General features: G+C 46.7%; 5 protein-coding genes across 5 annotated transcripts; 1 reads left to right on the top strand and 4 right to left on the bottom strand.

The window, feature by feature from the left end:
- Positions 1-2,078: 2,078 nt before the first annotated feature.
- Positions 2,079-3,157, bottom strand: RRI1 (COP9 signalosome catalytic subunit rri1; the record flags this gene model as incomplete). The annotated part of the gene is made up of 2 exons (XM_044847285.1): positions 2,079-3,079; positions 3,130-3,157. The coding sequence occupies 2 exons, from the start codon at positions 3,155-3,157 to the stop codon at positions 2,079-2,081; spliced, it is 1,029 nt and encodes a 342-aa protein (XP_044713201.1).
- A 420-nt stretch (positions 3,158-3,577) lies between these two features.
- FPOAC1_002708 (uncharacterized protein) lies at positions 3,578-4,073 on the bottom strand (the record flags this gene model as incomplete). The annotated part of the gene is made up of 3 exons (XM_044847284.1): positions 3,578-3,655; positions 3,723-3,773; positions 3,825-4,073. 3 exons carry the CDS (start codon positions 4,071-4,073, stop codon positions 3,578-3,580), a joined length of 378 nt encoding a protein of 125 aa, XP_044713200.1.
- A 387-nt stretch (positions 4,074-4,460) lies between these two features.
- Positions 4,461-7,629, bottom strand: FPOAC1_002707 (uncharacterized protein; the record flags this gene model as incomplete). The annotated part of the gene is made up of 10 exons (XM_044847283.1): positions 4,461-4,727; positions 4,781-5,926; positions 5,978-6,409; positions 6,460-6,879; positions 6,937-7,011; positions 7,077-7,148; positions 7,201-7,353; positions 7,404-7,475; positions 7,530-7,574; positions 7,627-7,629. 10 exons carry the CDS (start codon positions 7,627-7,629, stop codon positions 4,461-4,463), a joined length of 2,685 nt encoding a protein of 894 aa, XP_044713199.1.
- Positions 7,630-8,912: 1,283 nt separating this feature from the next.
- On the top strand, positions 8,913-10,450 carry FPOAC1_002706 (uncharacterized protein; the record flags this gene model as incomplete). The annotated part of the gene is made up of 4 exons (XM_044847282.1): positions 8,913-9,027; positions 9,076-9,148; positions 9,214-9,724; positions 9,785-10,450. 4 exons carry the CDS (start codon positions 8,913-8,915, stop codon positions 10,448-10,450), a joined length of 1,365 nt encoding a protein of 454 aa, XP_044713198.1.
- A 194-nt stretch (positions 10,451-10,644) lies between these two features.
- FPOAC1_002705 (uncharacterized protein) lies at positions 10,645-11,500 on the bottom strand (the record flags this gene model as incomplete). The annotated part of the gene is made up of 3 exons (XM_044847281.1): positions 10,645-10,688; positions 10,742-10,994; positions 11,054-11,500. The coding sequence occupies 3 exons, from the start codon at positions 11,498-11,500 to the stop codon at positions 10,645-10,647; spliced, it is 744 nt and encodes a 247-aa protein (XP_044713197.1).
- Between the last annotated feature and the right edge of the window lie 2,711 nt (positions 11,501-14,211).

Genomic DNA, 14,211 nt, shown 5'->3' with positions numbered 1-14,211 from the left:
GTAGTACAAGTCTGACCTGACCCTGTGCATCCTTTCACCCTGGCATCGCTGTGTTTGTTGGTGAATCGGCGATAATGGAATTTTGATATGATTGATACAGAATTCAATCCTTCGAATTAATTGTTGACTTATTCCCGATATCTTCATCCCGGGATCTACCAAAGTGGACTCTCGCTTCGGCGCATTAAAACGAATGATCTACCTGCGTCATGACAGTTAATACATACCTTGCGGAGCTGATGGATGCGATATGATGTGATGTTATACCCAAGCAAGGATTGCCGATGAACATCCGATAATCTCTTCTCAGAGTCGAAGAAAAACAAGGATAACATGGTCTTGGCTGGAATGAAATTGGAGACCGCCCAGAAAGATGGGAGCTCTAATTACTGAGTCGACAGCACTAAAGACTAGAGCTCTCCCCAGGTCTCCACTGAATTAAAGAAAAGGGCCAGACCAAGCCATCATGGATTCTTAGATACTATCTAGTTAGAGCTCATGAGAGAAATCGTCATAGTCTAATTTCCTGATCCAATGACGCGTAATGGCCCAAATTTGACGGCTTTGTTTTGGTTTGATTTGCAGACTCGTACCCAATGCCTGTCCTGATTTTTTCCCCTTGAGGTGCTGTGCTTTTGGTGCTGAGCTGAGCTAGGTCTGCTGCAAAGCAAATCCTACAGGGAGCGGAAAGAGGCCCATCAATCAATCTGCCGCGCGTGGGCTGATCGATCGTGTCAAAGCTCTCGTTAGCTCGACGTTAAAGTGAACGATCTATGACGTCACATCGTCTATAACCAAAAAGAAGCAATAGCGACGTCAGTTTCACTTTCCCTGTCCTTGTCTAGGGTGGGTTCCAAAATCAAAATCGACATCAGGATGCCATGAATTAGGAAATCCTATTAAGAAAGATGGTGTCGAGATATGTCAAGGATGGGTATCAAATATGCACACAAAATGCCGAGATGCTTCAAGTGCCCGTCTCGTCTCTTTGTTTGTCTGGTTGACTGACTGACTCTTATGTTGGCTGTGGTGTCGAGGCAATACCCGAGTACCTACCTAATACATAAACATGTGAGAGGAGAAAGTGAGACTGACTTTGAACCTCAATCTGAGACTGAGACGTCGATGGCTAATGACTTTTGTAACCGAGGGTGACGTCTTGACTGTGTTTCGTCAATACTAGACTAGCTTTGAGCCACTGAACGCATCAACACACCCTTTCTCATGACTCCATCCACACAAAGACGGCCTGTCTCCCCGACTTCTTCTAGTGCTTGAGCTGTCACTTGTTCCTGATTGAGTCTTTATCAAAAAAAAAAAAAAAAAAAAAAAAAAAAAAAAAAAGAACAATTCGGGTCTTTTCTGAAAACAAGATGAGTCCTATTCTACCTAGCTCAGATGATCTTCTCGCTTTACCTTTCTCTGGGTGCTCGCGTGCTCGGTTAACTGGGTTGATCGTTGCCCAGTCGAGCTGCATCTCGAGCCACAACACAACGTGCTCAGTTGCACACGCGTAGCGTCTAGATTCCCATAGCCCCATCATCTCCGTCTTGTGAGTTGCCCATTGGTAACACTGCCGATGGCTTTACGGGGCACAGGCACGTAATTTGAAACCATGCAAGCTTCCACCGTTGCAAGAACAACATGGTTACTACTAATACATCAACCACGAAGTGCTGTTTACATCCCCGCTCGTCAAGTATCTTGGCATGGCCAAACCTTTCAAGTTGTTATAGGGTACGTCTGGTTGCTAGGACGGATCAGCATGCTCTAATTACAAGACATTGGCTGGATCAGAAACGACGAGACATGTCAAGCATGGACATGTCTGCACAAGTTCTACCAAAAGGCGCCGTGACAGTGGCATCGTCTCATTCTCACTGTCGTCAAATTTACGTTTGTTGATATAGTCGACGATCCTAAGTCTTGCCGTTTCGACACGCCTCGACCTGATTGACCGACGGACACCACCAGGGTGGAATAATTAGTCTGAAGAAAAGTAAAGATTGCTTATTGACCTCTTAACGCCATCTATGCCGAATTCGTTATGCTACATGCATTTCCATAAAGTCAGTCCATCATGCTGATTCCGAAGCAGAATTTGCCTTGGACCCTAGATCGTTGAAAAGGCTAGCCTTGACTTGATTTGCAATGAGACCTGATCGTTCCTTGGAAGCAATCAAATTCGCTTCTTTGGCTAGCTTGTCCACTGCCTTGTCGGAGCTCTTTGAGCTTGTTCCCATCATCATGCCCTGGCCAGCTCGGTTCCGGGTAATACCTGTCGTCGCCTCCTTGATCTTGGAACTCAGATCTAGCAACTGTTTATTGCCATAGTCTCGGTTCGTAATGAGCGGGTTCTGGCTGAGTGTCTGGACCCAGTACTTGTGCCAGAGCAGCTCCAGGAGGTGGGAGTCCAGAGAGCTCTTGAAGTGGGAGACTTCTAAGCTGTAGTATCGGCTTGCGTGAGCACCGAATTCGGCGGCCTTGGCGAGGGGTACTGCTTGGGTGCCGTCTGAGGTGACGGCGCTACTGGGCTTGTAGTCGGCCGGGTAGGTTCTGAAGGCGCCGATGTCAACCTTGCCTGAGTTAATGGTACGGTCGGGGTCGATCACGACAGCAAGGAATGGATCCTGGAACTGCTGCTGCATGGCTTCAGTGTCCACGTCGATACCACTCAGCCAGCATCCGTAGCCTGGGTGACTGTGATACCAGCCCACGACGTTCTCCTGACGCCCTTGGGCTCGGCACAGGTCAAGATACTCGACAATATATTCGTTCGCTTCGTCTTGGGCATTGACTCGAGTCTCTGTTCCCTCGACAGGAAGTCGGAATGCGTCGGTGACGATGAATGTGTCGCCTTGGGTGTAGCCTTGCATTAAGCCCATGACCTCGAGATTGCCACCGGAGCGGGCATGCATGGTCATTTTGATGAGGGCGGTGGCACTTATTCTTACATGCTTGAAGTGACTGGGGTCTTGTTTCCACGGTTGTTCATTATTGATGGCCTTTTGAGCGTCTGGATCGAAGTTGTAGAGAGCGTCGCGTTTGGGGTCAACTAACTGGACATTGTTGTCCAACTCTGTCACATTGGTTAGCTTTAGTTACTTGCACCAGTAGCGAAGAACATACCCCATGCTTTGAGGGCTGATGCCTCCATTTTGACGGCCCGTTGTTGTAATATGAAGAATCAGAAATGTTATAGTTCGATTGTAGTTGATGTTGGATGCTCAAGGCAGCTGCCCCGCCCCTTATCGATAAGAGCTGCACGTCAAGGATACCTCCTTGTCTTAACTGATGGACATCTTCATTCTCATGGATTCATCATTTGCGCAACTTTTGGATGTAACGCCTCGACACCCTGATTAAAATTGACCAGTTTCCCGTGGCAGGAATAGCTTCAAGTCATATCATAGGTTCATCATGGACGCAATTCTTTCTCTTGTGGTGAATCGGACTAGGGAGGGATAGAATTCACTTAAATTGCAACCTATGTTGCGAAAAGTAGAGATTTAATTGAAGGATTGATATCCTACGACCAGAGTATAACCACGAGTTATCCGCCCACATCCGTCCGTTCTCAAAATGCCAATAAACGCCGGCCAGAAATACAGATCCTTAGCACCGAAAAGTCCTTCTTTTCCCGCGGGTATGAAAGCTGAACAAAAGCATCAGTAAGATGTAATTAGATACGCGATAAATGTTAAATCCATTTGTGCTCTTACCAGAATCCGAACGCGATTTAACTCGGAATGTTGTTCTCGCTCTTTTTTAACCTGATGCAATAAATATTTAGCGTTTTCGTACCAAAGATGGAATATCCTCACCTCACCCCTCTGTGCCAATGGTATCATCTTCTTCTTTTCCCTGCGGGCTGAGAGCCATGCTGGTGTGAGAGCTATGCAGGCCACACAGCCCATGCCGCCGATTGCAAGGCAGATAGGTACGAGATTGTTTTTGAGATCGTCACGATGGCCTCCCCGGCGAAAAAGGACTTGGCTTCGTCGCTGGAGGTATTCGAGTGATGGTGTAGAAGTCACGACCGGTAACTCGGCGGGTGCTTTGAGAGCTGGCATGGTGAGAATGTTTCCGAGGTGAATGATTAGAGAGGAGTAATAGAAATCGTGATGTTGACTAGTTCACAAGAAGCTTTCCATAGACATGAACTCCAAGGAAGGATAGAAAGAGAAGGTCACAGGGAGAAGAACTAGGGTCATTTTATATTTCTCGATATTAAACCTTGATGTCGTTGTTAGAGAAACCTGGAAAATTATCTGTCTGTCCCAAAGTTATTCACGCGTCAACCAAATGTTGTTACGTGAATAGACGTGTTAGAGTTGTAAATAATAACGGAAACACAAACTATGACCTCGACGCGTAATCACAGAGATAACAGAAAAGAGGAAAGACAAAAAGAAGCCCCGCTTGTACATGTACACAGAATTTAAAAGATGTGAACCGGACTAAACAGCGCCGGTATATGGAGCAGATGGATATTGCGGTCTCTGAATGCCCATGCGGAACCGGGGAACACGATCCATACGATTCAAAGCAGTCGTGGGCATCCGAAGAACTGTCTCGCGATACATGGTTTGCGTCTCCCACTCATACGAGCATCCAATAGCTCGTTGCATTCCGCCTTCAGAAGCGCAGAACATGAGAGTGACTGGCGGCCTGACAGCTTCGAACAAGGTCAACTCCATGTTGTACGTATCAACAAGAGTGAAGATCTAGTAATGTTAGTTAATTGAAAGGTAAAGTCTGGAATAGAATCACTACTTACCCTCATCTCACCAGGACGAGCTTGCTTGGCTCGCTCAACCTTCATCCTGACCTCGGGATCTCTGCATGGATCAATTCCGACACGCTCACCAAACTCGTTGATCACACTGCGACTGAGAAGACTTCCACTCGTGGACCAGGCCAGGCGACCAAAGGCGCCACCAAAGATGGACCGTTCAATGGTGGGGGCGTTGAGATGGCCCTCAAACCCAAACATCTCAGCTTGGGTGGCGGCAAACTTGCCACTGTAGATAACACGGACCAAGTTTGGCGTGATCATCCAGACGTAAAGGAACAAAAGGAGGAACAAAACACCAGGGATGATGTAGGCTGCCCCATTTGAACCTAAAGGAGCACCTGCTGCGAGGAGGGAGACAGCAATGATGAAGAAGCCTCCGTTCCATTCGACCGCGAGTTCAGAGAACCATCTCTTCCAAGATGGACCTGTGGACCAGTACACTGGATAGAAGGCCTTCCAGCGGATAGAAATGCCCCATGCACCGTCGATGACGATGGTGTCATTGTCAGAAATACCGGCGACTTGACAGTAGGGTGTGATATCCCAGAGAGATGACTCATATGCATCTTGCATGTCATACCACGGCTGATCAATTGTTAGGGGAAGCGTACAAATGTATCGCTCAAGGAGTTGGTCCGAGTCATTTGCCAAAGACAGTCTAGAGAAAGCTTGGAAGGCAGTGTCGGTTCGATCAACTTGTGGCCGAAGTCTCAAGAGACCCATGAGCGCATATGCCTGGTCACCTGCGAGATACTCGGTTGTATGGCGACTATACAGACACTTGAGTGCGAGAACAGCCTGCTCAAGACGACTAAGGCTGATGGAGCCAAGGTAGTGGTCAATAAGGTGACGAGCCACATCAGAGTCCATATATGTCCAGACCTGAGCGGCGAACTGGTTCTTGGCGACCACCATGGGTGACTGGAGGTTACCATCACGAGTGTAGATCGAGATGGTACGGCCAGGACTGAGAAGAACCTCTGGGAATGTCCACATTCGGCTACCCCATTCCCGGAGGAGGGACTCGGCGTTTGCTTTGCCTGAGGATCCGGCACGGGACTCTTTGCCCCTTCCGACGGCGATGACCATCCTGTCTGATCCACGGAGAACATCCGAGATACGATAGACCTACTATGGTCAGTAAAATAGAATAGTGCACAGGAATGAAAAGGGGCTTACGTCAGACTCGAGTTCACTTTCATCGCGCATACAACTACAAGCGATCCAGTATGCAGGTAACTTTGCAGCTCGACAAGCCGTCTCGGCAATGTGATGAAGAGCCATCATATCCTCCTGGGAGTTATGGCTGAAGTGCTCTGTGGAGTAAGCAACGAACAGATAGGAAAGGTTCACATCTTGGCCATCGCTGTTCTCCCACTCCTCAACACTGCGGACATCTACACCCCTGATCTCATCATTGAAGGCGTCTCGAAGGAAGCATAGATATCGAGGTCGTAGCATGCGATAGATGGTGTTATTACGAGCCATGAGGGAGAGGCCCTTTCGGTTCTCGTAGAGGTTGCTCCAGACTTTGGCATCGCCATGGTATTTGTAGAGAACGGGGGCATAGTAGAGCTTTCGTCTGATGACATTTGGCTTGCCTTCCCAGAACTGATGTCGTCAGTATCACTGTGTTTATAGTTATCAGTGGAGAAACTCACAACAAGCATCATGGCAATAGCTGCAGGAAAGGTCCTCAACACCATAATACCCCAGTCCTCCCAGCTCTGCGGATCATAGCTAAAGTCGATGATCCATGTTGCGATGCGCACCTTGAGGGGTGCAACCTTGCGGACGTAGGTCCTCTTCCAAGTAGAAGTGCCAGGCCCTTCGTATATGTCATCGACGCATGCTACGTACACGTTGCGAAGATGACCATCATTGGGGTGAAGGTACCGATCCGAACGAGTCTTGTACTCGACACGGCCAGCATAGTCACGATGTCTTATTTTGGCCTCATTGTTGGTGTAGTTGTATCCAGGCTTCTGGTACAGAACTGGGTTGCGCCATCGGTAGATGGATCGTGGCTCGAAGAAGTGCTTACTTCCTTTGAGTTTAACAGGGAACTCCTTTTCCGCTCGCTAGAGAACTTCTTATTAGTGACAATACACTGGTAGAAGGAGGGTGTCATTATTTACTTCTTTCTCATTCTGGTTGCTGTTGGTTGTGGCGAGAGCCGTGGTAGTCACGGGGGCAGTGGCACTTTTGTTCTGCTAAGAAATGTTCAATTTAGAAAAGAAGGACTCTAGAAACAAAAACATCCACGGAAGAGCTTTACCATTGGGCTTTCCTGCTGACCACTTCCTGAGCCCTGCTGTTGATAGACGACGCTTTGTTGACCATTGAAGGCCTGCGTTGGTTAGCAAGTGACGTATACATATCAAGGTGAGGTGTACACTAACCATGGGCTGTTGATGGTACTGCATAGTGTTTTGTTGACTTGGGTGATGTGGGAGAGGGGGGTTTATGTAGCCAGTTGACTGCGCTGATAGAGGACTTGTAGGCGGAGACACAGTTTGTTGATAGGGATGGGTATATGGTTGGTTCGGATAAGACTAAAAAATGTGAGAATGTTAGAGAAGAAGGAGAGAGGAGGGTAACGTACGACGACGGAGCTGCCAGGAGTATATGCACCTCCGTGAGATTGATGATGTACAGGAGGCGGGGTCTGATTGTACTTGATAGTGTCAGTCTTGACCTCAACCATGGAGGCATTGAAGGGAAGACTCACATTTCCAATGGAGTTGGGGTCCCAATGTCCTCCGTGTGCGTGAGCCTGGAACATATGTCAACAGCTGAGTGAAAAAAGGCATGCAAGAGGGAAATACCATGGTTCAAATAATGAATGGATAGGTGACAGGATATAGGATGAGGAGAATGAGAAGGACTTCAATTCTTTCGGATTCAAAAACGGTTCTCTTGACCGCTAATAAACGGAGAAATGATTCTCACAAAGGAGTTCTCAGGTTGGTTTAGTAAAAAAGAGCTGAACCCAGGTGGATGGATGCTACACGCCATCATAGGCAGTATCTAACTATATCTCGATGGGAAGCGCCCCGTCCCTTTCCTTTCGCCACCGGAGAGTCAGGTCTGGAACCAAACCGTTCACTCGGTAGGAGAGAATAGCCGCTCATGGCTGGGAATAAAGGGGAGGGAGTGACTGTTCTCGACCTCGTGCATTCAGCCTCATCATGTTGTAGACCATGATAGGATAGAGTCGGAAGACGGCATCTTCCACAACATCCACTTTTGAGGGAATCCAACACGAAACTATTAGAAGCGGCTGAGACTCTAGAATGTCACTCGGCTGGAGAGTAGTATCAGAAGTCTCTCAGCCGTGGCTTGTCGAGAATGCCCTGCCGTTGCACTAACCCCTGGCATTGTCATACTATATTGTCGCAAATGCAGCGTTAGGATAGGTCGCCTTGTGAGGTATAACGCCGCCTCAACTGCAGGGTTTGATTTACTCTCCGAAAATGGTATGCTGGGCGACATGGGTGTCGTATTTCTGAGAATTGATAAGGAGACGCAACGTTCCTTGCAATTTTGTGAAACCCTCTTTAGCATCATGTGAGTCGCAGATAAAAGCAAGAGAAGCAATTAACTGACAATAGTGCCAGCTCTGATAGGATGGACAAGCCATAGGAACCCCTGGTCTCAAAACGCCTCTTCAGCCCTGGGGAGCTAGACTTGGGGACTAGACCAGCCCGAGCACGAGTGTAACCCAAGGGGTCAGAAAGCTTAATAATTCTATTTCGTTAGACCAAGTCGTGGTATTTCCGTTTACAAACGGCGATCATGACGCTCCTTTTTTTTAGGTGGTTGAAACATGGCTTGGTCTAGACTCTACGCGTGCCATTCCCAGGACTTTAGAGGCTGCAGAGTATAGACTATTGTACTGTTATCTCTAAACAGATCCATGTAGTGTGTGGTAGAAATAGGTTAGACGCCATCAAAATGAGGCCGGCGCTTGCATTTATAGGACTCAAAAAGAAGGACTCTTGATGTAACAGGGAAAGACTCATATGTATCAAGACATTCAAAGTCATGCTAATTCATCCTGTATCATTCACTCTGTATCATTCACTTTCGCAACCAGCTCTACACATTCATTATGTCGTGGACCCAAAGATCAAATCCGTATGATGCATTCGCTCAAGAAGCAACTCAGACACCGCTCGCAGTTGCTTTTCCACAATGGATGCTCAATATTTGGGAAATAACCCATGGTAAGTAACGACAATCCAGAAATAAAACCCTTCTTCTCATATTTGCAGATCATCCTGAAGGTCGCTGGTACATTGAACCCAACGCTCGATGTCTACGACAAAAAGCGAGTTTAAGAATTGTGTGAGTCCTCACATACACACAAGAGATTTTGAATCCGTGAATCAAGGGAGGACTAACATTCCAAGCTTTGCACCTCTTGATCTCCCCCGTAGAGATGCGCTTTCTCAATGCATTGAGCTCTTCAACATACTCAACATCCCAAGCGACTTTACAAAAGAACGTCTCCAGTCCGTAAGCCACAGCTTCGGAAGGGCCACCGATAATCATGGCTCCAGCTCCTGGTTCCACTTCCTCTGCAAGAACATTGACGTGAAGCAAGCCCCCGGCAGCGCCCCTGAAGTAGACAACCGCGCTGCTGCCATGGGATACCACACTTCGACTCTCCCGCAGGCGGACTACAGTTGGCACCGAGCGGGCTTTTTTCTGCGTGTGGAGAATAGCGGGAGTACTACGCTGGTCTGCTTCGGAGCCACGCCTAGATTGAGGCAGAGGATTAACGAGTTTGTTGCCGCAAAGGCGTGGCAGCATGTGTCCACGGATCCTTATATCCTGTTTGATCTTATCTTTGATGCGCTCTACTTTGAAGTTGACGATACTGTCTGGAAGATGAACACCATCTTTGGTCCTCTAGAACATGTAAGTCTTCTTGTTCTTGCTATATCCTGATTCATGGTTCTTGCAACTCACTCGCTATAGTTGATCCTCGAATATTCCAACTCAAAAAACGTCCGCAAGATGAGCTCCAAAGTTCCCTTCTCTGCCATGCATAACTGCGCCAAACACATCATTCACATAGGCGAAGCAATCGAATCGTGCATTATGCTTGTAGATGCAACACTTCACAACGTAGGCAATCATAGCCACGCAGAACAGCCTACAACTCGAGAGCCAGTGCTCAAACAACTACGTGAAACTCTCCAGTACAGACGTTCCTTGTTCATGTCTAGTCAATTACGACTGAGTAGTCTGCAAAAGCGCATCGACAACGCAATCACACTGTCTTTCAACCTCGTCACCCAACAGGATTCAATGGTCATGATTCAAGACTCCAACTCTATGAAGGTCATCGCTGCCATCACCATGATATTTCTGCCTACGACTGGTGTTGCCACGGTTATCGGGTCGCAGCTGTTTTCGTCCGAGATTCACAAGGATGGTGAGGCTTGGGACATCCGGCTTACGCCTTTGTTCTGGACCATGTGGTGGATCGCCATCCCTTTGACTGTTTTTGTTGTTCTTTTGGCGATCATTTGGCACTGGTGGGTACATACTGAGTCTACTACCGGGGAGGTGGTTCAGGTGGTTAAGAGGGCTGCCACTTTCAGTTCCTCTGGGACAAGGACACCTCCCAACAACAAATAACTTGCATGGTAGTGTCTCAAGAGAAGTTTGTACGGTCAGAGGTGTAATGTTTAGTTTGATATCTGAAGAACTATATACTATGTCTTGTTCATGTCTGACACAACCTTTTTATGTGCTTGAGCTTCAAAAATGTCAAAGAATAAAGTCCAACTAGTGGAAAGAATAGTTTTGCTACAACCGATTCAATACTGAATTTAGCACTTGAACACAGCAGGGCCAGGGATCTTGTAAGTGGTAGCTGCACACCAGTTAGCAAACGTTACAATAAGGCTACGGGCAGATATGACTCACCCTGGTAAGGGTTGTAGGTGACACCGGGGTCACTGCTTGCATAAGCGCCCGGGAAAGAAACGAGGTTTGAAGGAGTGGTACTGCCACTTCCCGTCACCTTAAGCTGATGGCATCCGGGGTAAAACTGGGCTCCTGGGTATCCGGTCGCAGCGTGAAGAGCAATGGTTTCGTGGCGAACGAGGTAGTAGCCGGGCTTGATACATTGAGGGATGGTGTAGCTGACGCCACTGTTGCCAGCCTTCATGATAACAGACTGTGGTCACGATATGTTAGTCACAGTACTAATGTCGGTTTCCGTGGGAGTATACATACAGAAGCCCAGTTGTTGCTGGTTCCGTCACGTCCAGCCTCCTGAATCTTGAACCACACCTTCTGAGTGCCGGGCATCCAAGCATCACACCCAGAATCGGGGCAGCGAGCCATATAAGTCATGACAGGTCCAACGTGGGAGTCGGGCCAGAGAGTCCACTTCAAGTTAACAGTTGATCCGGCTGCGGCCTCGGCGTGAAGAGCAGCTGGCTGGCTGCCCGTGATACCACCAGCAGTGTATCCATTGCACTGAAGATCAATAGAATTAACGTCTTCTACAGGACCATTGCCGGGGATGGCGCGGGAGATGCGCTTAGGGGGAGGGTTCTGGTAAGGGTCTTGGTAAGGGTTGTAGAACTGGTACGTCTGCCCCCCAATGGTGGCAGTCTCAACGTAGCCGTGAGCAGCAGCCAGGGCAGCCGTGCAAAGAAGAGAAAGAGAGATATGCATGATGGGTATGTTTGAGATGATCAATAGATAGACGGTGATGACGAATATGGAAAAATATGCTCCCTAATCATGACTGAAGAAATATCTCCAAGTTATATACCGAGCGATATAGCATATACTTTCGATAGCCGCCCTTCGGAGGGATCCCCATTTGGAAACAACACTTTAAAGGGACGGAAACATTTGATGAAATATTTCCCACCATTGAAACGAATTTCCTATAATATTTTGGCTTTTGGAGGTTGTCAGGACAGAACAAGGGTTGCCTTGGCGAGGACGAATTGGGAAACAAAATATCCGGAGCTTTCATCTGGTAGTCCTAATTGAGCATCGTTCTTGTTGACTAAGATTGGCTCACGGATAGACGCAAGGGCATTCCGAACAATAAGCTATGGTAATAAAAGTTCAGTTGCTTTTGTGGTTTATATGCTTGAAGTCATACACATTGCCGTGGACATTGTGTTCTACTATATAGCAAATATATGACGTTGGTATCATGGAAAACACATCTGAATTTTCTCGTTTAAATAACCTTAAAACTAGTCTCAGTTGCTATTTACTCTGAGCGCGCTTGTCAAAGGTCATGAGATGCGTTGCTGAATGTTTGGCTCAGCCAACAAGAACCGATAAATAGAGGCACAGAAACACTACCAATACCCATTGAACCTAGTATTTTCTCTAAATAGTGTATACAATGGTGTTATTTTCCTGTTTTATAAATTTATAGTCGTTGCTCCTTTGAATACAGTTGCTTGGTTGGCTTATATACTCACATACATAGTCGCAAATCGGACCGCTACTCCGTATTCTTAACGGGACTTTTCCTCCGAATCTCCTCATGACCAAATCTCAAAGCATTTGTATTTTGATCATTCGCAATGCATCTTACGTATTACTCATACCATTGGGGAATATAACCTGCGTTGTTCCCATTGGTAAATGTCGGGTTAGGCATGGCGTTCTGGATGACCCGAGATGAGAGGAAGTCGCGTACTTTAGAGAATCTCTCTTCTGGATCTATAAACAGGTCACATAGGTCCAGAATTTACAATAGTAGTTTACCAAAATATTCTTGTGCATATTGTGGTCAATTCACAACATGTTGAAAGTAGTTACCAGGTAGCTATACTCTCTTTTCACATCACCGTTTATAGAGAAGTATACTGTAGCAACATTTGGCTTAAGTATCATCATCTCAGAAATAGAATCTGGTATCTCACTATCTTAGCAGAAAGCTTATGAGTTGATCGATACGAGTGTTCACTTCCTGTCTTGACAGTTGGAGACTCTCATTACGAATGGCCCATAAAGAATAGCATGCTACCCAGGTACCTCAAAGCAGTGTTTTCATTTCTATCTCATATGTCTTAGAGTATCATAGACGAATCTGTTGTTATTGGGCATACCTCGTGAAGGAACCGGAGACTTGGACTACATCGTTGCTAATCGAACGTGGAGCCCATATAAACCCACACAACGTTCCCACTTAGCCTCTCTCAACAGACAGAGGACTCAGAGACTCATTATCGTTTCATGTAAAGTTGACGGGTCTAAAAAAATAATAAAACATGTCTCTGTCTGATAACAACGTGTGACCACTGAATGAGTAGTCCCAGATATGCTAGGTCTTGCCCACGATACCCTCAGGGCAAAAAAACAACAAAAACATACAACAGCGGGGATTCGCTGGTCGTCACCGACCCAACTACTAATCCGCCCCTTACCAGCTTGACTATGGGAGAGCGGACGGGATCCCGTATTTTCTGGTAGGTATGGTCGTATGTGAAAGGAAGACATGCTGAGAAGGCTTATATCGATGCTCATTCTAGTGGCACCATACAGGCAGGCAGAACATACAAAACACACAAAGTTCGAGATGAGTATACGAAGTATGAGCCAATAAAACAGATCAATATATGAATCCAGCTCATATTCTAATATTCCTTGCGTACAGTGAGTGAGTGAGTGAGTGAGTGTTATGTGATGATGCTGAAGAGATGACGATGGACAACCAACCTCAAACTAGCAAATAGGCTTACATATCACCATGATGTATAGTTTCCGCCCGATTCGCAGACCAAGGTACAAGATTGAATATCGAAAGGAGTTGATGGGTTTTAAATGTTCCTATGAGTTACATATGATACGTGACCACGAGATACTTGATCATGTGTCACGCATCCTTGGGGAGTGCGCTCAAATCGACGATACTCGAACTCTTTGTGACAATGAATGTCATCTTGACATCAAAAAGTACCATAAGACTCGTCATGATGATACCTTCTCTGTAACTAGACAGACTTGTATTCAGTTCGATAAAAGTTCCTAATTTTTGTGCTATTGGAATTCGGCTTACCCTAGACTAAAACTCACAACTCGAGCAAAAGACACAAACCAAGTTTGAGACATTCACAGGACAACTCTTCTAGAACAACTAAGCAAATACAGATTCAATCAAATCATGATACTTTGCTCTCTCTCATATGCTATTCATGTGGGTGCCTCGCGTTGTAACTCTTCAAACTTAGGTGTGCTGTTATTGCAGGGTATAAACATCATGCCACTTCCCACGCTGGACGAAGAAAGTTGGAGATGCATGTAATTAACATGCAGCAGCTTCAAGTTGACAACTCATCTGATGGAATAGGATAGGCACTCCAGCAGCTTAAAACGGTAACACATCCGGGACTGCCGAGAAACTCACCAAGATT

This window comes from Fusarium poae, chromosome 1, assembly GCF_019609905.1.
Source record: "Fusarium poae strain DAOMC 252244 chromosome 1, whole genome shotgun sequence".
In the NCBI taxonomy this organism is placed as follows: domain Eukaryota; kingdom Fungi; phylum Ascomycota; class Sordariomycetes; order Hypocreales; family Nectriaceae; genus Fusarium; species Fusarium poae.
The sequence above is the reverse complement of the archived record's forward strand: the minus strand, read 5'-3'. Positions and strand labels throughout refer to the sequence as shown.